At 31.3% G+C, this 27,501-nt stretch overlaps 1 protein-coding gene across 5 annotated transcripts; it reads left to right on the top strand.

The window, feature by feature from the left end:
- Positions 1-38: 38 nt before the first annotated feature.
- Positions 39-27,501, top strand: LOC143079124 (dual specificity tyrosine-phosphorylation-regulated kinase 1A-like). 5 transcript variants are annotated; one of them, XM_076254315.1, is made up of 9 exons: positions 39-179; positions 15,518-15,732; positions 18,734-18,928; positions 20,086-20,233; positions 21,262-21,548; positions 22,114-22,260; positions 23,069-23,209; positions 23,905-24,187; positions 26,224-27,501. In XM_076254315.1, the coding sequence occupies exons 2-9, from the start codon at positions 15,550-15,552 to the stop codon at positions 26,868-26,870; spliced, it is 2,031 nt and encodes a 676-aa protein (XP_076110430.1). In that variant the 5' UTR covers positions 39-179; positions 15,518-15,549; the 3' UTR covers positions 26,871-27,501. The 5 variants fall into 5 exon arrangements, with proteins under 5 accessions (XP_076110430.1, XP_076110428.1, XP_076110432.1 ...); XM_076254313.1 differs by lacking the exon at positions 39-179 and adding an exon at positions 7,398-7,849; XM_076254317.1 differs by lacking the exon at positions 39-179 and adding an exon at positions 7,398-7,849 and having other exon boundaries at positions 23,905-24,198; positions 26,224-26,362.

Genomic DNA, 27,501 nt, shown 5'->3' with positions numbered 1-27,501 from the left:
GTTTCATAACGCATTTTAATTTAAATTTGTTTGCGCGCCATTTCACGTTGCCTGGTTCATCGAGGGTGGCCAAGTCCAACCCTGCATATCCTATGAAGGAAAGAAAACTTTATATGTACCAAAACTGACTGAAGCAGATGAAACTAATGGCTGTTGGATAAAAAAAAGTAAACAACCTAGTAAGTAGAAAAATGTTTATAATATGAATCGATATTGGTAGCAAGAAAACCGATGAAAACGTGTCCTAACATTTCTTCTTTGACATGACCATCTCGGTCTCAGATTTCAAAACACAGAAATGTTGCGTGAAACTGTTCGACCATAGTTTTTCATTGCCAAACAAATTGGTCATGTACATTTCCCCCTATAATCACACATAGCATACGCTTGCAAGTCACCACTTTTGACATTTGCAAATATAAATTCTGTTCGGTATGTTTAGACATGTTTTTACACTGAATAATTTCTTGTCTATTATTTTGTACACACAAATTATCTGCTTCATACTTTCATATTGTGATGAATAGAATTAGAAATATTCAGTTTTGTTTATTAATTGTATTCTATGATTTATTTAAGTATGTATGTAGAACCTTGATGTATTTTATAGAAATTTGCCAAGGGAGATAAATACTGTAATTTAAAATACAAATGTAGGAATACATAAAAATAGACGGTACATCATTTCATAAGAAAATAAGAAGATAGATTTGTCTAAATGTCCAGAATCGTTTGTTCATAACGAACTAGACAAATGATTTTGGACCTCCTAGAAAAATAGATAAGATAGAAAACATTCAAATTTCTTGTTCACTGACACTGTTTTAGTGTTTAAAACATTTCAAAGTGTCAAGTTCATGTTTAATAGCTTTATTTGTAGAGGAACATTTGTCTACTGAAAGCACTATCTCTTTTCAGCTTAAATATATCTTTATATGAAATATAATAAACAAAACAAACATACACCACTCACAAGATCTACAAAGACATAGTCACAGCAAATCATTAATTTTACATGTTATGGTCAGAAGCATATAGATACGATACAAATGGCATTAAGGAGTTAATTATAGTATAGAAATATTAAAATAACAGTAAGCAATCATTTAATATTAAACAAATTAGCAACTATAGCACATCAAGCAGAAATTAAAGCATTAATTACATGTTTTTGCATTAGTTATTATCAATCATGTTACTGCTACCTGACAACATTACAGTAGGATTTAACATGTATGATGACCATGTCCATAACTTATGCAAATAGATGAATGTATTCGTACAATTATTATTTGAATGTCCCCACTAGCAGAAGGATTTTTGGATTGTCAAAATGCGGGGGAGGAATTGTGTATTTACCAAAATCGATATTTTACATGCCCCTACCGGAAGTTCACCATTTGACATGTGTTTGATTGTAAAATAAATAGTCATATATGTTTTAATTTTGTTGCATTCTGTTATGAATTGTTGCATTTTGGCCATAACGGATACTTCAGAAGGAGATTCAGATGACAGAAATCATTCACAATCCTCAAAATTTGATTGTTCGAAAATTTATTTTTCAGAAAAGAAAAAAAAATTCAAGAGTGGGGGGTTTAATAAACTAGGGTCGGTTGGGTAACTGGACCCACACATATATTTTTATTGGGCCTGAACCAACAACAACCATTGAAACATAGCAGTGTATCCCAAACTCTGTGTGACCGACAAAAAATCATTCAGTCAGACAGAAATTTTAAAATATTTTGGTTGAATATATAGTAGAAAAGTCAAAATTTCTCTTTCGGTCAGACAAACCCTAAAACAGTTAAATACAGACTGGCATAGTCTCCTGACTTGCCCATTTACAAATCGAAATGGCTAATTTTAGCCAAAATTTTTGTTTCCATTCCCTTACAAAATTAAGCAAATGACATCTTTGTGTCGGACCCAATTTCAGGCAAATCAGTCTACTGTTTGAGGCTGTCAAAATGAAAATTGCTGTTGGTCCTGGTTACCTTGGCTTCCAAATCAACTATGTAGTTAAAAAGCATTGATAACCAAAAGTTCCAATGACATTAAATGTAGTCAATGGTAGTAATAGGTAAATGAGCTGATGTAAAAAGATTTATCTGCTTGTGACCAATTAGTGTAAGTGTAAGTCATGTGATTATGTTGGTTTTTTTTTATATATCATTACACATACCAAAGGCAATGAAATAAAAAATTATTGAATAGAAGTATGTTTTCAGCTTCTTTTTTATAGCTGAGTTGAAATTTGATGATTTCAAGACTCAGCAGGTGTTATTCAGCGTCCCTCAGACACACAGTTCATTCAATGCGCAAATATTAGCCTTAACAAGAACACTATAGTCGCCGTCACGTAAAATTGGCACCATGTTTTTTGTCAAAATTTTCTTAAATATCGACCGCGTTTACTAAAGATCATGTTTTTCAATTAGCGGAATCAAATATCATTCCAAAAATCAACTACTGTCCTACCTTTTATTGTGTTTGCACTGTATAATCCTGACCTTCACATAATTCAAGATTAATTTGTATGGTGGAATCCGACATTGTTATTACCGGAAGTGTTGCCGTGGAGTTCCACATGCTCTCAATTTTCTTGTGTCTCTCGGAGCTTTTCGTCATCTTTACGTAAAAAGCGTGGGAAATTGTATCATCAATGACAATGATATTACCGGAGAGTAACGAATGTTATGGAATAAGGGACCCTCATAGAAACTAAGATGGCCGTTATACAATGTAAATAATCTTGAAAAATGTGAAGGTCGGGATTATACAGTGCAAACACAATAAAAGGTAGGACAGTAGTGGGTATTTGGAGAGGATTTTACTTCCGCTAAAAGAAAAACATCATCTTGAGAAAACGCGGCTGATATTTAAAATTTTTTTAACAAAAAACATGGTGCCAATTTTACATGACTGCGACTTATACATGTGTACCACAAACACGGGTTTCTTCTCCATATTACAAATCAGTGGTGAATGAATTAAAATAGCTGGAACAATAGATGGCCAAATCCATTATGTAGTTGAAGAGCATTAAAACCAAGTCTATAAAGTATGGTGGCCAGATGCAGCCATTTGGACTTTTCACGTTCTCCCGTTTCACTTTCACCAGAAATTGAAAAAGCAAAAAAGGCGAAATGGTATAGATTTTGATTTATTGATTTTCACAATTTATTGATTTTGAATTTTGCGATTAAGCATTTGCAAAGTCAAACAAGAAAACATGAACAGGTAAAATGGACGCATCTGACCACCATAATTAAGGGACAACTACTTATAACTTGATTAATGTAAAATGAAACAAAAACATTTCAAGTATTATTTTAGTTTTTATGCCAACTTATACACAATGCTATTTAAACAAAATACAGATCAGATACAGAAAAAAAGACAAGTTTGAAATTTGGTTGTGTCTCTTTACTGTTCCTCAGTTATGTCCCTTTATTACTTTATTTGATATGCAAGTCAGGGCATCATCTGTGTCCTATGGACACATTAATACACATCTATTTCTTGATAGTCGCTTTCTTTTTTTTACCCCTTTCAGATCAAACATCTCGTGATAAATCCTTAAACTAACAATTTTTTTAAATCTTGGCTTAAGTTGTTGTAATTAAAATAAAAAAAGAGATATTTCTTTTATTTAAATATCCAATTGGTCATTTCAGAGTTGTCAGACTTTTTTTTTAGATCATGCAGTTGATATAGAAAAATAAAAAGATAACTGATTGCCAGTGAGACAACTCTTCATTAGAGATCAAATGATATAATAGCTAGCATTTTTTCGTCAGGTCATGAATGACCTTACAATGTAAAAAATAAGCAAAAACTTTAACCTCCAGGTAAACCTAAAAACTTTAAAATTATATAAGGAATGTCCATACAAACTGACAATCAAACGATAATATCTATAAACATACATGTATTGAGTGGAAAACAAATATCATATTAATGACTTTGGCACAGATATATTCCAGAAGAAAATGGTAGGTTAACCATTGCTTTATAGCTAGCTTTACCTCCCACTTGTATGAGAGATCTTTATGCTAAGTTCCCATATATTAACAAAATTGGTTGATTAACCCAAACAGACACAACAAGGAATGAGTCAATTATTAGCAACCCTGGGGTTTTGTAAATATCTTGTGTTGACTAATGTTTGTAGGTGGTACTTTCAATTTGTAAATATTCAGAGAAATCCATACCACATTGCAAGCTGTGAAAGGCCCAACATGACAAATGTATAGCAGTTCTAACAAGAACACTAAATTTTGTATAAGCTGCCAACTAAAAGTTCTAATTTATTCTTGCAACATCTAGGCAGGCGACTGCCAAACAGTGTCCATGCATCTTCTCATGAACTGTTCTACCAAAGCATCTCACATCTTGATTCTGATGACAAAATGGATGTCAAGTTGATATTGACGATTTTTACTTTCACCGTTCAGGAGTTCTGGTTCTTGAAAGATTGAAAAAATGGTGTTTGCAGTCATGATCATGCTTTAACTCATGAACCATTCAACCAAAGCTTTTAAAATTTTGATATATGTTGTAACTTATGAAAAATGAAGGTCAAGTTAAGTCAAATATTGATGATTGTACATGTCACTTTTACCATTCAGGAGTTATGATCCTTGTGATATTGAAAAATGCCAGGACACAAATAAACTGTTAAAAAATCTGGTTTTCTGTTAATCTGAAACTCATTGTTTACTTCTGTACATTATAAGAAGTCTATTTTACAAAACACTTATTTTATGGCCCTGCAGTAGCGGAGGCGCATTATGTTTTACCCTTGTCCCAAAGTTGGTTTGCGTTCTTTAACTTTAGTTTGCCTCAACCACAGGGGTTTCTGTTAAAGTTTGGCAATGGTAGCCAACAGCTTAAATTTTGTAGCCAATATATAGTTCTATACAAGAAAAGCAGAAACTTTAGGAGCCCTGGCACACTAAATTGTAGGGGCCATTGGCGAGTGGGCCCCTACTAATTTCAAACCCTGCTCAACCATATGTTATGAAATTGTATATGCAGTGTTTATTACAGATTTAACCACAAAACACAGATCAAATTTGAATTTTGGTGGCATCATTTTAACCATTCTCAGCAGTCTGCACGGTTAGCCACAAGTCCGATGCCCCAGACTAGTAAAATTTCATTTGGACTAGTAAGTTTTTCCAAAACTTTGTTTGGCCAAATAAGAAAAATGCCAGAATATTGGTCTTCGAACTAGTAGTTGAAAAAGTTTTTGGTGCAGACTGCATTCTAGAGGAATGTCCCTTTGCAAATGTATAAATTGCTGAATTTTTCTTTTCTGTTCTCCAACTTTAGTTTGCCTCTACCATTTGTTATGAAACTTATACACTATGCTTATTACCACAAAACACAGATCAAGTTTGCATTTTGGTGGTGTCACTTTTAACCATTCTAGAGTTAAGCTCCTGTACAAATGGAAAAAATTGCTGAAGATTTTGTTTCTGCGTTCTTTTACTTTAGTTTGCCCCCAACCAAATGTTATGAAACATACACACAATGCTTTTAACTTTAAAATACACATCAAGTTTGAATTTGATGATGTCACTTTTACTGTTCTAGAGTTATGCCTGTTTATAATATTGATTGAAAAATTGCTGATTTTTTGTTTACGTTTTCTAACTTGAGTTCACCTCTACCAAATGTTATGAAACTTATTCACAATACTTATTACCACAAAACTCAGATCAAGTACAAATTTGGGTAGCATCACTTTTATTTTTCCTCAGTTATGTCCCTTTGTAACTTTATAAGATAAGTGGGGGGATCTTCTGTGTCCCATGGACACAATTCCCATTTATTTAATTGCAGAATTGAAAAGCCAAGGAGAGATACTTAGTTTGCCATTGATAGAAAAGTAAAAGAATCCATTTTGGAAAAAATAATTGTTAAATGATCCCATTTTGTTGAATGTGAATTTCAATAATTAATTTGCAGATTTTTGGCACCTGAAATTTCTATTTAGCTATAAATTGTTACCTCCAACAGGGGCATGTGAAATAATTGAACTGATTTTTGACAATGAAAAAAATACACACCCAATGTCCCCTTTTTGTAGGACTAAACTGGAATTACACTTGTAATTTTTTGTTACCCCAAAAAGTTTTAAAGAATGTACATTGTATCTTCAAATTTTTCCTATTATTGCATTGCATAGGGGGTAAGAACAATTTAGAATTGTTTTATAACTGGTTTTGATGGAATATTTTTCGAATTGCTTCTGAAAAATCCACAATTAATTTTTTTCAATTAGAATTTTTGTAATACAATTATACATAATAGAAAGCTTTAAAAAATTTGGAGCTAGAAATATATGAAGTACTGAATTGGAGTTAAATAAAATATATTTACTTTTTTTTCTTAAACAAAATCCAAAGGAATCCTTTCAAAAAAGGAGAAAGCAGACCACCAAGGCCAAATAAAAAAAGTTGTGTGTTTCCTTTTACCCTACCTTCCCTATTTTCAAAAATAAAAAATAGCCTACCTTAAAGTTTTTTTGGTCATTTTTCAATGAGCACTATTAAAGTCAGAATGTCCATCCCATACACTCAATGAAACAAAAATGGTAAAATAAAAAAAAAATCTGTACCTACATGTACCCTCCTTTTTTTAGCCCAACCATAATAAAGAAAAGAAAAACACTTCTAGAGATCCCCATCAGATTAATTCAGAGTTTTGTGTTTCATTTGCTGTTTGCTTATATTAAATATATTTATAGAAACTTTTTTTAGGTACTTATACATACCTCCTTTTAGTTCATAAAATACATACCTCCTTTTAGTTCATAAAATTCAAATGGCATGAGCTGTTGATTATCAAAATATTGTAAATAATTATTTATTCGTTATCTAACAAAATATTCAAATTTGTTATAAATACCTGATAAGTGTTATTCAAACTATTTCTAAACAAAATGTTTACATTTTATTTATATATCAGAGCATCTTAACAGCTTTCCTAAGTAAATTAACTGGAAAAATGGTTATTACATAATGTCACACACCCTTAGGGAGCCTCTATATCTCCTCTAGACTTCTCATTACATATTGACCAGACAACATTTTACATCCAGATAATGGATGTAAGAAGGAATCTGATTGGCTGATAACAGTCAGTAACCTCAGGCACATATCATCTTTGATCCAATTATGGCTCCTCTGTCACTGTGTTGTCAGGTGCTTTGCTGTAAATTTTACAGGGACATAAAGTGACCTGAAGTGTCCTTAATTTAACACCTTCATTGCCCTGTATTGGACCATTATTTGTTATGGATTATTTTCTTGTGCAAAAAGGGCTCATTAAGGATGTGAATAATTTGACTGTCTACCATGGAGGTCATTTGAGTTCACAGCACCATAATATGGTCTTACTTCCTTTATGATGGATTTTAAGTGAAGGCCTGGGATCCTTGCAATAGTTTGTTTATTTGTTATTATTGTTGATATTTTATAGAGTTTATTGATATTTACACTGTGCAATACTACTTCTTTGGTGTTCTCAACAAATCAAGATATTATATAACATATCTGATGCATTTTGTGTTCATATGGATATATCAGGACTGGCATGTTTTAAAAGTTGCATATAATTAGTGAAAAAAATTGTTTGTCTGCATCAGGAAAACATTGACATACTTTGACAGGACAAGTAAGGATATAAAATTTAATTCTAATGGTTCATGAGGAAAGTGGTGAAAACAAATTATTGGTCATGGATAGTGCCATGGATGATCGTATGTTGTCAAACCGTGGGCACTGGCTAAGACAGGAACAGGAGTACCATTTACAAGCCATGCGTCTCAAACGTTAGTATACAAAACTTCTCTATTTCATTACTATTCTTTTTGTGTTTATGGTTTATACATCACTTGTAGGGTATGCATGTTAGATGTACAGTCATACCTATGTAGGTGTCCTTGACCAAGATTTTGAATTAAATAGCCTCCGTAAAGTGACCAATATCTTTTCTGAATGGGACCATACAAATTTTTAATGGGAGATCAAAAAGTGTAAATTTCTCATTATATTATCAGTTCTGATCTTTTGTATTTAGGAAATCAGGTATCTAGATTAAGATAAATAGTTACCTCATCTTAGGGGGTAAGTAAGGAGAACTTACTTATCTATTAATCATCACATATAAATGACAAAAACAAATACATAAACAACAACACCCTTCAATCCATTCAAGATTGACAGCAGACACAAGTTGTCAAATTCTTGTACATGACAGAAAACTCCCCTGACAAATATTTATTTCATCTGATTAACCCCAGGGATTTTAATTGTAACATAGAATATAAGTTGCCCTGTGGGGGACCTCCTCAGTCAGCTGATTCATGTACCAGCTGTGTATATATGACTGGTAACATACCACACATACTTTAGTTGGGATGCTCTGATGTCAGATAGTACATCAATACTTTTTTGCAATAGATATAATGTTATCCAGGCATTATTTTTGTTTTCTTGTCTAGACAATCAATTCTAAACCTTTAAAATTTAACTTTTACTGTTCATATTTCAATATGAATGTTTCAGTTCATTAGCCAAGAGTAAGACAATACACATGTTTAAAGAATTTCACGTCTACAATACTTGAATAATCTGGCTTCTTTTGAACATCAGTAATGTAAAGTAAGGAGACACTGAATTCAAAATACAAATCTGAATGACCTTTTTAAACTGCTGAAGATTTAAATTTGACCATTGAACTGAAATAACTACCTACAATTGGCCATAGATGAAGTAATGAATGCTTGGTCAATCTTTATCAAAGGAGCCATGAAATTTCCCATGTGAAAACATTGTATTTTCTTTGTGATTTCACTTAAATTATGTACAAAGTAGTTAAATTAAGTTTATAATTTGTATTGTGGGAAACTCAGTGCTCATTCATGTGTAGCCAGCTGTAAACAATATGATGGAAGACATCTGAATATGTATGGCATGTAAGGAATGTAGAACCAGGAAATATACTGTCTTTATTAGAGATAAACAAGAATGTAATTTTGATATATTATGTAAACTCAAGAATTTAAGGTCAGGTATTGTTATTAAGACCTTTTTCTGTCTTTATAAATTATACCTGTTAAAGCTGCAGACTGGTTGACAAATAAATAATGCAGTTAGATTGACTTTTTAATTGCAAGATCATAAAGAGCCTATAGTATAATCCCTTCATTATCTTGTAGTTTGCACTGTACAAACATTGCTGGACAAATTATCAGGTTTTGAATAAACAATCACATGCAAAACTTTATGTCCACTACATGATCTGGAAATGGTTTTAAAAGTTCCTCTTTTGGACTAAATAGATCAAAACATAATAAAATGTGAATGTTTTCAAAAACTCTTACCTAATTTTTTTCTGATTGAATAAATGACATGATCAGGACCATCAAATTTTGTATTTTCAGCACCAGAAATTCTCTTCGAACATCATATACATTTTCCTAAGTTTTTATAAATCTTTAAAATACTCTACATTATATAATGATTATATTAATTGCCAAGTTCAAAAACCTTGACGACTGGAGTATAATACCTTTCATTTGGGAACCATTAGTCTAGAGGTATGCACCATTGATAGTAAATTAAAGTAAAAAGCACAGAATTAGCTCCAATTGATTCTTATCAAGAAAACATGAAGCAAAGTTTTTCGCATTTATTATCAGCTGTTTATTACCTCATATTGCCCATAACTTTTATTTTACACACTTTTATTTCGATATCATTTCAGACCCAATATATACATGTATATATAAGTTTACTTTTTGCAAAATGTGACTTAAAAGGAGAGTTGTCTCATTGGCACTCATGCCACATCTTATATCTATATATGTCTTTATATTTTTCCTTAGAATAATAGATCAGTCTCAAACATAAATTTGATCAACTGAATCAAATGCTCTGACTGCACTTTATGAAATAAATTGAATCTTTTTTTGGATTTAATCTTGCCGGTCTCGTAGATCAGTCTACTTTTATTGGATAAATGTTTGACTTATTTTGCATGTATATGTATTGTTTCTATAAATGGTGGTTTAAGTGTACAAATGTCATTACCCCCTTAAGACATCTGTTGGTAGTTGTGTTCATTGTAGTTTATATTAAGTAAAACCAGATATTGAACTAATTGAAGGGCCTTAAATGTTAGTCCATGAAAAAGTTATATGTATATCCTAATCTGAACATTGTGGAATCATTTCTTGCTAATTTGCACTCTCTTCAAAGTTCAAGTTGAAGTTTCTTTTTGGGATGTACATGTATCATTCCTTTTTATATAGGTATGAAATATTTCACCTTGTCTTGAACAAACATCAAATATTTGCACCTGGACCTCATGCAAACAACTCTAGGGTTTTAAATATCTCTCTTTTTCTATTTCAATCTTAATTATTATAAGATAATAGTTTACATAGTACATGTATTAATGAACTTCTAATTGTTTAAAGTGATATTATTGGAAACTATGTATGGTACTTTGTAAAGTCCCCAGTTATCTGACCACTGGTCATAATTAAATGTTTAAGGATGAATGTAGGAAAGTCAATGCTACTTCGTTTTAGAAGTCCATTTCAATTTTGGATTTTTTTTCATACTTTTCATTTTATAGAATAATGGATCATTATTTACCTGAACAAGTAAACTTTTAAAACATATTCTTTGTTAAAAAAAGTTGTGTATAAATTTTTTGTATCATTATATTCATTTATACATGCAGTCAATAAATTAAAAAAAATCTTTACTTCCAAATGCCAGAATTAAGAAATCAGAGTGAACTAGTTTATTTAGATTGTCACATGAATGAAATACTATAGATTAAGATTTACTGGTAAGAAGATGTGGTATGAGTGCCAATCAGATAACTCAATCCATGCAAGTTTTTCATCTTCTGAGCGACAGTCAATTGTGGGACTTCATTGACTTTATAATACACATACTGGTACAAATGACAATCTTTTTTAAAGGAAGGGCTATGTTGACTGAAAGAAAATTGGTACTGAATACTTTCTTTTCGTGATATTGGCATCCCACTCCAAATTAAAGAAACTTTTTTCGGCCCACAGGTCCAAGCATCTTTCATTAACTCTGACTGAATTAACATCTGAATGTAAGTGCCAATACACACTCTGTTCCTTCTGTAACCTTCCTTTAGGTCCAAAATATATAGTAAGTGCCAATACACACTCTGAGAAGGCATAGAAAGGGTAGGTCTTGTTTAGTTAAAACAATATTTTATTCAATTATATAGAAATAGATTGGGCAACAGGCAAAACCTATGTTATCTCTCTCCATGATTGATAGGTAAACAATTCACCAGATTGTTTATTTTTGCCTTATTAGTAATATTACATGTACATGTAGGATATATAAAAAAGATAGGGTTGTTTGACCTGTGGATAAATGTATCTAGGTTTAGTCATCTTTGAAACTGAAAACCAACATTGTTGTAAATGAGATATGTGTCTATTGTGGCAATCTATGCAATTCTCCATCTAAATTTAAATTAGACAATGTATACTGTACTGATGTGATCTTAGGGTCATTTGATTATGTAAAACTTAATCAAGTGATAATCTTATGTTTTTTCTTACTCTTTAAAAAGAAAGTTGAAGTGTATATGATGATGCTGAAATCTGGTTTTTACAGTTTTATTTTTAGATCTTATGTGATAAGAATAAGAATGTTATTTTTTATACCATAAAAAAAAGATGCGTTTTGAATTGCCAATGAGACAGGGACAAAATGAATTAGAATTAGAAAATTAAGGTCACTCAGACACTGTACAGCCTTGATAACTTACATGAGATCAAATGATTTAGTTCCTCTTATGCTAAATAATATGTTGGAAAACACCTAAATGAAGAAAAAAAAATTGTAATTAAATTGTTGAATAATAATGGATAACTAAGCATATTTCTGTTAAATGGATCCAAGAATTCCAAGTTTAATACTGTTGATAACAAACAATGAATGTATGACTGAAATATCTGACGCTATTTTTACCCATCTAAAATAAAGTTTGATTACAACAATCATGACAAATAAGTTAGTTATTTTGAATTTCCCACCACAAACAATGACCCATAACACCCTTATCATGTGATCAAAGAATCTGTGTAGGTATTACTATTAATAGGTATTGTGCCTGGCAACAAATGGGTCAGTGATTGTAACCTTTCATCTGATTGGCTGACAGTATTAAAATTAGCAGATTGTGATCATGTGATGTAAACAAAAACAGCTGATAGCAGCATGGCCATTTAAATGGAATAACAATGGAGAAATATATGAAATTATGGTGTGTGAAGGATTAACTAGTTATTCTTGTTTTGGACCAAATGAAAGTATGTTAGCTTGTTAATATTGAAGTTTATCTTCCTACATTTCTTTAAACAATTGACCATTTGTGTGTGTATATTTGGAGGTTTTATTATGTAGGAAGTCATATGAAGATTAATCTCTATCTTTTCCTTGTGTACTCTCTTTGTTTCTCAAAAGAACAATTTATTGTTATGTCCTTAAAGTTACTTCCTCCAGGAAGTCCTTACATGTATTAGAAGATTATGATTCTTACTGGCATCTTTAGAGATTATGTTTTAGAAAGGTCTGTTTACAATGTATTACATTGTTCTTGTATAGATGATACATAAAGTATGAGGTTGATTACAGTTATTTGCAAATCAAAGTGTGAGCAAAATATTTAATCACAAATGATTATGTTATTTTTTCTACTTTCAATTTTAACAAATGAAGACCATGAGCACCAAGTTTCTATTTTCATATATATATACTTTAATTTTCACGTGAGGTCTTTATAATCTACATATGCACTATTTATAACTTGCATTAGATACAAATGTTATGTAAAGCATTCTTTGTTAATATTTACCAAAGACAATTTATTTTAAACAAAAGTTGAAATTAAACGTCTGTCCCTTGATATCTGTTGTTGGTTCATATAGTATTTATTATTATACATGTGTATATTGTTTTAAAGATCTGGATTTTGACATACATGTAAAACCTGATGAACAAGATAGAATTTTATACCTGCTTTTACACCACGAAACACCTCAATTCTCAGTCCTCGTCCTTTGCAAAAATTAATAAGAAAACTATGGTTACTCTACCAAAGATGTGAACTTTTTGTAGTATTTACTTTACTTATTCAAGAAAGATTTAATAGTTGCAATCCTTTTAGTTTCTGGTTCTCAGGTAGAATTTCAAAAAAAAAAAGGGGGGGGAGGGGAAATATCTAGCCAATTCTGTAATAAAAATCAACAAAATTCAAAACCAATTTGTTGGATAAATAGGATTTAATTTTAGATAAACAGCATTGTACACTCTTGTTTTAGCTATCTCCAAAAAAAACTTTATTCATTATAATCACATATATGTACATGTATGTAACAATGCAGCTTATAAAATTTCTCTTAAAGTTATTAATGAATATGAGAAAATGTGTTGCCTCAGCTGCTGAGGAGAACAATATGTTACATTTGTTTAAGTCATTGAAAATCCTCTTAAACTGCCTTCAAGTGCCAAAATGGTGAAGAGGCTAAGTGAAAAATCATTCAGAAAATCTATTTATAACTTTAACTATTTCTAATCGCCTTTGAATGAGATTTTTTGTGAAATTATGAATGACTTGGATGAGGGAGGCGTAAAGGGAGTTAGTAACAATGAGAGTCTATGTATATTCATAGATATGTAAGTATGATCTAAGGCCAATGGCAGAGGAGATTAGCTCTGATGAACCAATAGTAAACAACCAAGGCATGAATAATTTTACCTATAAACAACATTCCCAGATGGTGTTACTAATTATAGACTCAGTAAAATGTGAACTTTGATGTTGCAAATAGAATGATAAACTGAAGATTGAGAAAAACGAAATGTAAAAAATTAAAAACTTACATGCTAAAAATAATAAAAGAAGTAAAAATTCTAAGATTGATAATCATTTTGATGCAAAATTATGTAATGTTTTGACGTCATGTATATGTAGCAGACTGAAGATGTGGATAAAGAAAATGTATGGGGAATTGAAATTCATCAACTACAAGGAATTGAAATTAATCAACTACAAGATGATGACTGAATGAATATTTATGTATATTGATCTATATATTAAAATAGAAATGTGATACAAAGTACATGATAATGTTCATATCAAATTAAATTTTATCAAGGTTATCTATGAAAACACCTTATTTAATTCTCATATTTCCATCTGCAACAAGTAAAAACCTGAATTAATCAAAGATAAAAAAAATCATTAAATTGATACATAATTGATTAAGGTGACCTTTAACCTTTACCTGTAAATCATTTAATTCAGATTTGAACTTGTTCAACTTGATACCCATAATGCTTTGTTTTGTTTTTATTGTGGAAGTTTTGTTATATTGGTGATGAAAATTTGTGAATTAATGGAAAAAGAAAGAAAGGATAAACAATTGGAGCTGTTGTAAATTTTTGTGTCACCTAAGTTATGGTGATAATATAGTTTGATACATTTAAATACTTTACTTAAAAAATGAGGGAAGATTGTATACATGTTAGATCATGCTTTTCCCACCTGTGATTTTTACCTGGAGTTGATGAATTTTTATAAAAAGGATATATTTTCACTGGTGTAAAGGTAGGAAATTTGTTAAAAATGTCAATTTCTGTTAACTCAACAAATAATTAATTACAGGTAAATATGTTAAAAGGTGTATATGTTAATTATGCATCACAGGTGTTCTTCATTCATGTCTTAACCATTGAAGTGAAACACAGTGGGTATTCTAACAATACATACAAATACATAACACATTCTCAACATATCATGTCTTTTGAAATGGCTATTTTACATGGTAACATACAAATGTTTTAAGAGAAGGTTTTAGTTAAACTTGAAGGCATGCATAGGATGAATGGGGTACCTTGTTAATGCAACAGAGAAACTTGTCTTGAACATACACTCTCCCAAGTCTCATACTGTTTCTCCAAAAATACATTCACTACAAGTTCTGCATTTTCAGTGTAGAAAATCTAATTTATGAATTTTGCTAAAATATTGAAAAGTTCATTAATTGAGATAAAATTGTAGCAACTTTCCAAGGGACCAAACTAATAGCTATCATATATTCAGGGAAATTGCTAACCAAAAGATTTTATGTAATTATTTGTGCTTGGTGATATTTTTATATCCCGAACAGGACATTGTAGTCCATTTGGGTGATTGTCCCCAAACGGCTGATTGTTTATAAATCGGACTATCCAAATATATTGCTCTCCTATTAGTGATTATCTATGGGTGGCTAAATTTTCAGATACAAATAGATTTTTGAACTGCTGTGCTGTTGCTTTTATCATATGCTCATCAATCTTCTCAGGCTGAAACAGTAGAGTTTACAAAAAAGAAAAGAAGACTATGTTTATCAGTGTATTGTAAAAATTAACTTTTTATATTGCAGGTCAGCTGTCTAAAGTTCGCCATGACCCAGGCATGGTTTACAGGCAGCTAGCAGGAGCAGCAGACCATATTGAAATCATGGCTGATGCCCTGCAGCAACAGCAAGACGTAGCAGCCATGCAGAACAGAATACCAATGACCTTCCGAGAACCCAGCAATGCTCCACTTCGAAAACTTAGTGTAGATCTGATAAAGACCTACAAACACATAAATGAAGTAGGTATTTCTCTACATGGCTCGTAATTGTGTTTCTTGTTTGCAAGAGCTCAACTATAGGACATGCATCTTCTTTAAATATTCTAGTTTTAGAGTTCTGTAAATTCAAAATTTTGCATGCTTTTATTATTGCAATTTTTAAAGAATGCACATAAATGCAAGATATCTGGAAAATTTTAATACAGATAACAAAAAATTAACATGTATGTATCATATATCAGAATGCAAGTTTTGTAATTATTGCAATTTTCACCCAGTTGCATTTTTTGGAATAATAAAAACCTTGCAATAATTTCTGAATTTACAGTAAATATGAATGTAAGAACAAAAATCACAAATTGATTCATTAAAAAATTCACAATTTAGCTCTGTCAGGAAATGTTAACTATAATCCCCATGAATCATGGAACACATTAGTACAATTTGCATTGATGTGAAGAAAAAAATGACTGGAATAAAGAAATTGACCCTTGGAAACACAAATTTATGCACTGTATTACTCTGTTTGAACCACATATTCAGGACAAGTTGTTGACTGGCCATTGCTTAAATAGATTGATACTACATGTACAAAATTGTCCTTTTTTGTTGACAAAATTCAAACATCATGTGTCCCAGCCTCCCAATAGGTCAGTAAAAAGCTTCTTTTGGTTCAGATCATGTTAAACATCTACATACATGTATTTTAGTTTGGTAAATAACAAACTGCGTTGGCATCTTTCATAATCTTAAAAACATCATCCCTATTTTCAACACAGTTTGGGTTTTCATCAATGTTCACACTGTACTGGAAAAAAACTTTTCATGCCAATGTTTGCCCTGATTCTTATACTAATGGGGGTTGGGAGTGTATATCAGTTAGAACTTCGAAATAAGCTATTACGGGCCTCTGGATATTCCTGAAGCACATTTTAATTGATACAAAAACAAAATTAAATCTGTCTGCATCACAAAATGATTCTCTGTTTGCAACTAGTAGATATTAAGCATATTGACTTTGTTAACAAGATATACGGATCAGACCAAGTTTTACAAATTTGTACTGTTTTCTCTTATCGTTTGAATACTTATCTTCCTTTGCCTCAAGTTCAATACAAATGTAGGAGAAAGGAAATTCTAAATATTTGAAATATCTATTACACAATGCACCAGTTCATGAATTGCAATGTAACTTGTGATTACTAATGACATCCATTTGATATCAAGATTACATAATGTAGTTCTAGAACTGAGCTAATTATAAAACAGACACAAAAATGCAAGATTATTATGTAATCTTGAAATGTTACTGGGTCTATAGCTGTTAGCTTTGTATGTGTTTTTTTCTTCAATTATTTCATGTTAAAAGACAGAAACAGGAATTTTTTGGAAAGTTTGTTTAAAAAACATAAAATAACTGAGTATTGTAAAAATGTAGGGTAAAGAAATTGGGAAAAAAATCAAACCTATGTTAATATAAAGATAGGGACCTGAAAGATTTTTTTTCTTCTAAATAGAGCTTTGGGGCACTTAATTTGAAAAAGTAATTCAGTAGATGATAGTTAATAACCTAGTAATGTTTTATTGAGTGAGGTACCTCTTATGTTTATTGCTGATCAATATTGTCTGCTGTTGGAATGTGTTTCCATGGCAACCAGACTACACAGACGAGATTTTTAGAAAATGGCAAAATATGTGAATGTGATAGGTTTATAATAATCCTCTGTCGACACCATATACATTTAAATGTTAAGTAGAATGTCCAGCATATATTACTTTAAAATCTTTTTGCACAAATGTACCGTTCATTATTTTCAGAAATAAATAAAAAAAAAACTAAAAAATATAACATGTTTGGTCAGATATATTTAGAGAGTATTATTATGTAATTTTCCTGCTACTGTCATTTAATTGTTAGAAGACAATAAAATTGCGTAAAGTTGAAAAAAGCAAATATTGGTTTTTAAGCTTTTTCATTGAGATTACCTTTGCATGCTTGCACAGGTTAAACAGGAAAATGATAAAATTTGCATATCAGATACTTGCATATTCATGCATTGATATTTGAAGGTCAAAACAGTTTATCTTGCAAAATAGCTGTCAAAATTATTCTGAATCATGAAAAGGAAATTTCTTCCAAAATGTTTTTTTTTTTTTTTTTTTTTAATAAGGAAGATTGAACGAAATTCTTTTTGTTTATTATACAGTGTAACTCCCTTTGATTAACTGCCAAAATTAATGAGATTTCATAAATAAATTAGTATTCATTTGTTAATTATACAGCATTAAAACACACAATCAAAGACAATATTTTGATTAGGATATTGATTAGGTGACAGACTAGATTTACCTGTGTTCAATTAATGTCATATGTCATATGATGTACTCTAGCCGGTGACGATTAATCATTTTAAAAAGAACGAAAAAAAACAACGTATTTATAGAATACTAACTTAAATCATCCATTGTTTCCAAATATGAAGATTATAATAATACCATGTTTTTAATAGGAGCTGGAAGCTTTCTCAGTAGCTTTCTACTTCATGTCAGTTATTGTTGATATCAATAAAGCGGGGAATCTATCTTTTCAAAATGAGCCTGTTCTTCAAAAAATAAGGAAAATATTGATAATAGAGTATGGTGTTCTATGTGCATATGTTTTATAAATATAAAATAGCCTTAAGGGGAATTTGTAGTGGAAAACAGAAACAAGGATATATTAATATAAGGTTCATTGTTTACATTAACATATATTTTATTTCTAATGCATTCTAGGAAATACAATAAAAGGATGTTCCAAGAATGCATAATAATATTTAAAAAGAAATTGCAAGTGCTTGTTTTGTTAACTTTTCAATTGTATAAATTTTGACCAATATTTTATAAGACAAACCCCTAATTGTGAATGCATGTTTTCTTATATTTTAAATATAAATTAAGCTACTATCAAGATACATTAAGAAGTTGTTACTTTTGTTTTTGTCATAGTCTCTCATTTAATATTTCATTATTAATATTGAAGGTTTACTATGCAAAGAAGAAGCGAAGAGCACAGGGCCATGGAGATGAAAGCAGCACGAAAAAGGGCAAAGTAAACGTGCATATTTATAATGATGGTTATGATGATGCTAATCACGATTATATAGTCAATCCTGGAGAAAAATGGATGGACCGATATGAAATTGATTCTTTAATAGGCAAAGGATCTTTTGGTCAGGTAAGCAGTTTAAGAAAAGAAAAAAAAGAATCTAAATAGTATGACCAGAAAAAGTTATAACAATCAAGCTGTATTGTACATGTAGTAGGTCTTGAGGCACACAGTAAAAAAATGAATACGTGCATATATTTTCATCAAATAGTTTCAAAACTCTAGTTAAATAGGAGAAAAAAGAGGATTGGTTAAAAATTTATCCTGTATGTCTTATCTGAAAAAAGGGAAACAAGGGGAGGGGGCAGAACACATTCAATACTTATTTTTAAAAAATCAAAGACATTTGAATGATCACAGGTGGTTTTAACTTTATTGACCTTGTACAAAGAATTGAAGAGTAGAATATAAGGAGTTCTATTATATTGTTAGTAGTCATAGACAACAGATCAACACCAGAGGACCCAGGGGATCATTTGAATCCTATATTAATTTGATTGGCATCTTTCGTAAGTGGAAAGAACAGTGTGCTTCATTGGTTAAAGATATTTATTGCTTCATCCAATGAGAGTTATGGTATCAATACCATTAATTGTAGAACAGTTGATGTTTGTGAAATGTTTGTAAACAGGAGATTCCCAAGATAACTGTTATATTATATAGCAGTAGATTATGTATCCATACAAAGTTATGTATTTGGTGCAGGAAAAATAGAAATTATTGATGTCGTAAGATATCAATCAACCTTTAAAATCAACAGTTGAAAAAATATCTCAGCAGTACATTTTGTATGAAACACTGAGTGTGGGCTGTATACCATTTCCATTTTAAGTTGGACAAAAAAAAATATGAGTTTCTGGGGATTAATATTTTCTGTATTAGTATATTAAAGAAACCATATTCATGGTGTTAAGTAAAACAAGTTCCATACATGTCACATCAACCAAAAAAAACACATCAAAAAATTTTCTTTCGTAAATATGGTTGAAAGATTGAAAGACATCCATCATTTTCAACCAAATCACATATGATTTAGAAAATGGGTTTCATTACAATTAATATAAAAAAAAAAAAAAAAAAGGATCAATATCCTACTATTTTATTAATAAATTAAAAATAGGTCACAAAATTTTTTTATGGATAAATTTCCATTGTAGAAAAAAAACTTTGTCTTTAAAATTGTGTATTCAACAGCCATGTATAACTATATCCATTATAAATTCCAGGTAGTAAAAGCCTTTGACCATGGTGATCAGGAGCAAGTGGCAATCAAGATAATAAAGAACAAAAAACCTTTCCTCAACCAGGCCCAAATAGAAGTCAAATTGTTAGAGTTAATGAATAAACATGATAAAGAAAACAAGTACTATATAGGTAAGTTTGATTTAATTCAGGGTAAAAAAAACAGGTTTATAAATTTATAGGTAAACTGTCACAAGCTGTTTCACCTCTTGATTTTAATTGCTTGAGTTATAACTTGACACCTACACTTAAATCAAAGGCTTGACAGAAATATAAAAATGTATGAGAATCAATACAACAAAAAAGATACACCAAATACAGAAAAAAAACTAATAATGAATATCTACTGCCAGAAATCACACAATACCTATATATGAGTGACAATATGAAGTTTTAAAAACACATAGGCCTGAACATGGTGGTTATACATCATAAAGAGCATAGGCCTGAACATGGTGGTTATACATCATAAAGAGCATAGGCCTGAACATGGTGGTTATACATCATAAAGAGCATAGGCCTGACCATGGTGGTTATACATCATAAAGAGCATAGGCCTGACCATGGTGGTTATACATCATAAAGAGCATAGGCCTGAACATGGTGGTTATACATCATAAAGAGCATAGGCCTGACCATGGTGGTTATACATCATAAAGAGCATAGGCCTGAACATGGTGGTTATACATCATAAAGAGCATAGGCCTGAACATGGTGGTTATACATCATAAAGAGCATAGGCCTGACCATGGTGGTTATACATCATAAAGAGCATAGGCCTGACCATGGTGGTTATACATCATAAAGAGCATAGGCCTGAACATGGTGGTTGTACATCATAAAGCCCTTTTTGATCAAGCATTAAACTTCCGTTCTATTCAAGCATTATAAGAACACTATTTGGAACCAGATTTATGAAACCTAGTTTTGCCAGCTGCCAATTATAAAAACATAAAAATGAATGACAACTGATTGTTGCTGTGATTTGTGAGAAATATGATAATATTTTCTTAAAATATTGTATGATGATTTGTGTTAAAATATTTGTATTGTGAAGTTGGAAAGAGGAAATTAAGTTATCTATACCAGTATGGGCCTTACTATATTTGAGCATGACCTACATAATTCATGATTAAAAATTATGTTTCTTTATTTTTCAGTAAAATTGAAGAGACATTTCATGTTTAGGAACCATTTATGTTTAGTGTTTGAACTTCTATCATACAACTTGTATGACTTATTACGGAACACAAACTTTAGAGGTGTTTCATTAAATTTGACTCGTAAATTTGCTCAACAATTGTGTACAGCTTTGCTGTTTCTAGCGACGCCTGAACTAAATATTATTCACTGTGACTTGAAACCAGAGAATATACTTCTGTGTAATCCTAAACGTAGTGCAATCAAGATAGTGGATTTTGGAAGTTCTTGTCAATTAGGTCAAAGGGTAAGTTATTTATTTACCTTACTTAAAATAATTAACATTTGCAGACAGAGCAAATTTCATGCATAATATTTTTGTTCTTTTTTTAATTTCAAAAATGGACAACTATGGACCTTACTTTGACCTTTAATGGTTTACTTTTACAAATTGTGACTTGGATGGAGATTTGTCTCATTGGCACTCACACCACATCTTATATCTATGGACAGTAAAACAAAGCACATATGAATTTGATGAATAGATAAATCAACAAATCAGTCTATCCATCTGTTTTCAATTCAGATGAAACATAGATATTTGAAATATTTACATAAAAATTTACACAAGACATCAATAGGATTTTGAATATACAAATGTATCTTTAATCAAAATAAACAAGTTAAAATATTTTGCATACCAGATACAACTGGTGTGTGTGTGTGTGTGGGGGGGGGGGGGGGGGAATCACAAACATTCACCATGATATATGAATACTTCGATCTGGTTGGAAAAAAGTGCATGAATTCAGTATCTTTACTTTGTTTTGATGGTGCAAGAAGAATTGCTAATGTTATGTTTTTATTTTCAGATTTATCAGTATATACAGAGCAGATTTTACAGATCCCCCGAAGTGTTACTAGGCATTCCATATGATTTAGCTATAGATATGTGGTCATTAGGTTGTATATTAGTAGAAATGCACACAGGGGAACCATTGTTTGCTGGTTCAAATGAGGTAATTGTAACATACAATAAAAGGGAGATAAATCTTTATTTTTTTATAAAATTTTAAAAGTGTATATTCAAAGTAATTCCAAAATTTAGCCTTTGCTTTTGAATATTTCATGGATAAGATAATTCAAAAAGTTTGGTCTTTGCTTTTGAATATTTGATGGATTTTATCTTCCTCAGAACATGACTGTTACTAGAACTCAGTTATGTGATCCATATTTGTATGAAGTCATTTATTTTCTGAAATGTAATTCATTTATTGGTGACGCTTCAAGACTTTACTTGAGATCACCTAATTTTCATCTGAATAGCAATAAGATTATCAAAAGAAAAATTTAAATAGAAAATTCTTCAAAGTAATCAGTAACATATTTCCAAATTACTATATTATAGTTGAGCAGATGAGTTTCAAAAAATCATTTTTCCAATAAATAAATAATCTGTTAAATACCTGAAAACAGTGTATGAATGCTTAAATGTTAAGATATTTCAAGACAATAATTATGCTATTTGGTAATTTGATATATCATAATGAAATTTGCTTATAAGTAACTATTAAACAAATAGCAGTGTTCCCTGAAATTTCTTATATCATCTTGGTAAACAGGAATTTAAGAAAAAAACATTTGGTTTCTAGAAATCATAGCATCACATCCGTAACACTAGCTATAAGAAATAATTTCTGATAGCACCACATTTCTAGAAATACAGCATCTTAAAGGCCCTGGGGAGGACACTGAAGTGGGTGTTTAAATGTATAATTTCTATGCAATATTTAAATTCTATATTAAATTAATAATCTTCTCTTACAGTTTGACCAGATGATGAAAATAGTAGAAGTATTAGGTATGCCACCAAAAAATATTCTAGATCAAGCGCCTAAAGCAAGAAAGTATTTTGATGTACAACCAGATGGGACCTATGTATGTAAAAAACCTAAAGATGGCAAAAAGGTAAGAACCATAGTGGTATTGAAGTCTATGTTAATGTGGAAAATATGAATGAAACAAAATAAAACGTGTCATGAATAAAATTGACAATGGAAATGGGGAATATGTCAGAGACCACAACCTGACAAAAGAGCAGACCAACAGCAGATGGCCACCAATTGGTCTTCAACAAAATGAGAAAATCCCGCACACACAGGTGGTCCTCATCTGGCCCTTAGTGTACTAGTTGAGTGAAAATGAATGATTTTCTCCTATATTTGAGTGTGAATTCACATTAATATAAGACGTGTCACGGTACTTTTCTATCCCAACTTCATGTATTTGGTTTTGATGTTATATTGGTTATTCTCATCGGATTTTGTCTAATGCTTAGTCCGTTGCTGTGTGTGTTACATTTTAATGTTGTGTCGTTGTTCTCTAATATCTAATGCCCTCAGTTTTAGTTTGTTACCCCGATTTTGTTTTTTGTCCATAGATTTATGAGTTTTGAACAGCGGTATACTACTGTTGCCTTTATTGAAGCACAGGTGAATTTTTGGTTTAATTAAAAGAACTATTTTAGGTATTCTTTTCTGCCAATAAAACTGATTTTCATACTTTATAACTAGTGAAAAAGTCAGTTAAGCAAAAATAGCTTTTTCTCTTTTAAATTGCCAAGTTTTTTTTTATTAAATCTTTTTTTTTTAACGTTATTTCAGTATAAACATCCTGGAACGAGGAAACTCCATGATATTATTGGTGCTGATTCTGGTGGCCCAGGCGGCAGACGTGCTGGAGAACCAGGTCATACTGTGGCAGACTATTTAAAATTCAAAGATCTCATTTTACGAATGTTAGAATATGATCCAAAGACACGGATAACACCATATTATTCACTGCAACATAATTTTTTCAAGAAGACCACAGATGAAAGTACTAACACGCCAAATTCTGCATCAAACAGTCCTGCGATAGAACAGCAGGGTGTTTCTAGTCCTACAGGTATAGTCAGGGTGAGACAGTACATTTCATTGTTCATGCTGAGGTTTAGGTCTGAAATTAACATAGTATGGTTCAAAACAAAACTGAAAATGTCAGATAAAGGCGATTTCATTGAGTATGAAGGGAAAAATAGAATCCTTGGTTAGCTTGCTTGTTAGCTGAACCGTGAATTCACTGTAAGGGAGGGTATACTACCCTCCTTTTGAAATAGTCTAGTCATACAGACAGATAGATTGGTTGTCTGTAGGGCTAGTCTACTCTGAAAGGAGGTTTACCTAACCTAATAATAACAAACAAGCTAACCAAGGATTCTACCTTTCCCTACATACTCAATGAAATGGGCTGTAAAAGAGTTGCAATTTAGAAAGATTTTATTAATTTGTGCACAATGCAAGAGTGTTTTTAACACTGAAACAGCATACACTGATGTGTACTAATGTTAATTTCACACCTCAGCTTCTTCCTATCCATTGCTGCACCTCATATTGAAATCCTTTTTGCACAAAAGTATTTGCACTTAAGTTTAAATATATAGTTGCAGGCAAGAAGTAATGTATTGACATTGTAAATCGTTGTTGATAAAAGAAATATTGTACAGCAAATTTTTAAAAAAGAAAAAAATTAGTCATTTACAATTTATTAAAATATCAATGAATATATTTACCTTTTGATTTAAGTATTGAAACTACAAAAACCACTATACATGAAAAGAAATTGTGGAAAAGTTGTTAAGATGCTAATTTTTTTCAACTTTGTTGTGTGTTGAAAAAAAAACCAATCGGAATATAAATCATCTATCTCATCATGAATTATGAGTGTTGTAAACCTAACTGCAGCAATGGATATGTTGTACTTAAGCTTTATGTACTACATTTTCTGTTTCTTTTTATTTGTTTGTCTTGTTAAAAGTATTTGTTTATAACAGCACTTCTTCATTTTAAAACATGAATTACATCATACTTTTTCTTCTGTCACTCACATATATGTTCTTGTTCTTTTTATAATCTCTTCAGCTTCTACAGGTCTTAAGTTAAACAAAGTTTGATAAATAGTGTTTATTTTAAATGAAACAATCATTGTAATATTAATTAAGTTTTAAGTTGTGATGTATTGATCATTATTTTATTCTTTCTTTGCTGTATTACAATTTTATACTATTATAAAGTGTTAAGTTAACAATTTCTTATCAAGTGAATTTTCATTGACATTTTTAAATGGTGTCATGTTTATATCTGAAAATTTCAGAATTTTTGTGCCGTTATTTATTATATTTATAAAAAAGATGTGGTATGATTGCTAATGAGACAACTCTCCACAAGAGATCAAATGGTACAGAAAATAACAACTATTGATCACCTTATGGCCTTCAACAATGAGCAAAACCATGTTCGAATATTTTCACATTAGAATTTAGATTAACATAAAAGGAAAAGTGTATGTGACATGATCTAAAGAGGGCTACAAATGAACAGATTATTTTTCATTTCAATGTTTCTGAAGATTGACTTTAAAAATAAAAAAAGATGTTATTGCTAACAAGTGAATTTCATGTATGTATTTTATGCATTGGTACTCAAAAGCATAAGCTTAAGTTCAATATTGTTATATGACATTTTTCCTTAACTTCTGTTTCCTTAAAAATATCAAAATGTTCTGATCTCATTTCCCAAATATTGCATTTTATAAGTTATGATTGGCCTGTAAATGTTGTCACAAGAAAAATGGTTTTGAAGTGGTATACTCATTAAAAAAAGTAAACTTTGTCCAGTGACAGTACTGTTTAAAAAAAGCTATCTGACTTACCTAGCTTGAACTGGTTGTAGTACTACAGAAATTGTCCTAGATCATAAGAAATTGGAATGTATGTTTATATTAAGTTTCTTGGGTAATTTTGTGACCACTAATGGTTGGTATGGCCACACATCTCTTTTGGTTTTAGAATTAATGAAAACATGTGATATTTATTCTAATGCCATATTATATTATATTAAAGTTCAAGTGAACAAGAATATTAACAAGGTCCTTTTTCTTTTCAGTGAGTTCATCATCAAGTGGTAGAGCCAGGTCTGATCCAACACATCAGCATCGCTCACATCTGCATGTGCATTCACATTCTGCTCACCATGGTCATGGCGTGCAATACACAACAATGGAATGTGAAAGTCCACAATCAGCATCAGGACAGTCTCGATCACAACCTCCTAATTATCAACAACAGACGAGCTGGAGCGAACGGGATCAACAAAGTGGCAGACATATAACTCATCATCCTCATCATCAGACAAGACTATCTCCGCCGTCTTTATCAGAGGCGCCTTCATCTCATGTGCCACGAACAGTTCCAGAACACAATGTATCGTATACTGAGGGATATGTACAAGGTTCTTACCCAGGGGGAATTCCACCACCTGTAGATTTCAGGCCAAATCCAGCAACAGTAGACGCCTCACAAGTATCATCTGTTAACATGCATGTGCCCGCGGGTTATCCCTCACAGTTTGGACAGTATCAGCAGCCGGCATGGACTGCAGGGGGATTCCCCTTTTCATTGTCAAGTAGTGCTAACGCTAGCTTAACAGGCCATGAAACAAACAATCAACATGTACGGACAGCTGCAGAAAGGGGAGATGACTCCCCTATGGTTGGAGTTTGTGTACAACAAAGTCCAGTAGCAAGTCATTGATAGTAACTCAAAATTAGGATTTACAAATTATTTCAACCAGTGGAGCCAAGCTTTGTGTGAAAACCTGTGTTCAGATGCGCTTTCACTAAAGAAGGGATCCGTTCACCGCAAATTAATGTGCATACATGTACGTGTTTGTGTTTCGTTGTGAAAGTAATGAATGAAGCGTCTTATTGTTCATTGGTTCATCTGATTAGAGGGAGTTGTCTGTCAGTAAGAGTGTGAAAGAGACCTGGATTGGCTCACAGTGAAAACCCTTGTATGTTCCTGTATCAAAGGGAACTTTGTCATTTTGGTTTCAGTACTAATGAGCAGTTGCTAAGACATCTTCAATCCATTGTATAGCAGATATACATCTGTTGTTTTGTGAGATGTCTTATATGGTTCACCTCACCCCTCGACTGTGTGAACCTGAGAGCTTGTGCTAGCCGAGTAAAGGCAAGAAAGAATAGAAGAGAGGTTCATGGGTGCAGTAGTTCCTTACTTAGCTGTGAAAGTTATGGTTTTGTATGTTATATAAGACTATCAGACTGGAATGTGTTACTTTCAAACTAGAAATTTTGTTCCTCTGGTAAACTAAACATTTCTTAAAAATATTCAAATATCAAATACTTGGAAAAGTTTTGTTCAT

This window comes from Mytilus galloprovincialis, chromosome 6 (assembly GCF_965363235.1).
Source record: "Mytilus galloprovincialis chromosome 6, xbMytGall1.hap1.1, whole genome shotgun sequence".
Taxonomy (NCBI): domain Eukaryota; kingdom Metazoa; phylum Mollusca; class Bivalvia; order Mytilida; family Mytilidae; genus Mytilus; species Mytilus galloprovincialis.
This window is presented reverse-complemented; position numbering and strand designations above follow the sequence as displayed.

Coding starts and splice junctions, on each gene's coding strand:
- LOC143079124 (XM_076254313.1), top strand. CDS start 7,717: ATGGTTCATGAGGAAAGTGGTGAAAACAAATTATTGGTCATGGATAGT. Junction 15,733..18,733: donor CCTACAAACACATAAATGAA/GTAGGTATTTCT, acceptor TTAATATTGAAG/GTTTACTATGCAAAGAAGAA. Junction 22,261..23,068: donor TGTTTGCTGGTTCAAATGAG/GTAATTGTAACA, acceptor CTTCTCTTACAG/TTTGACCAGATGATGAAAAT.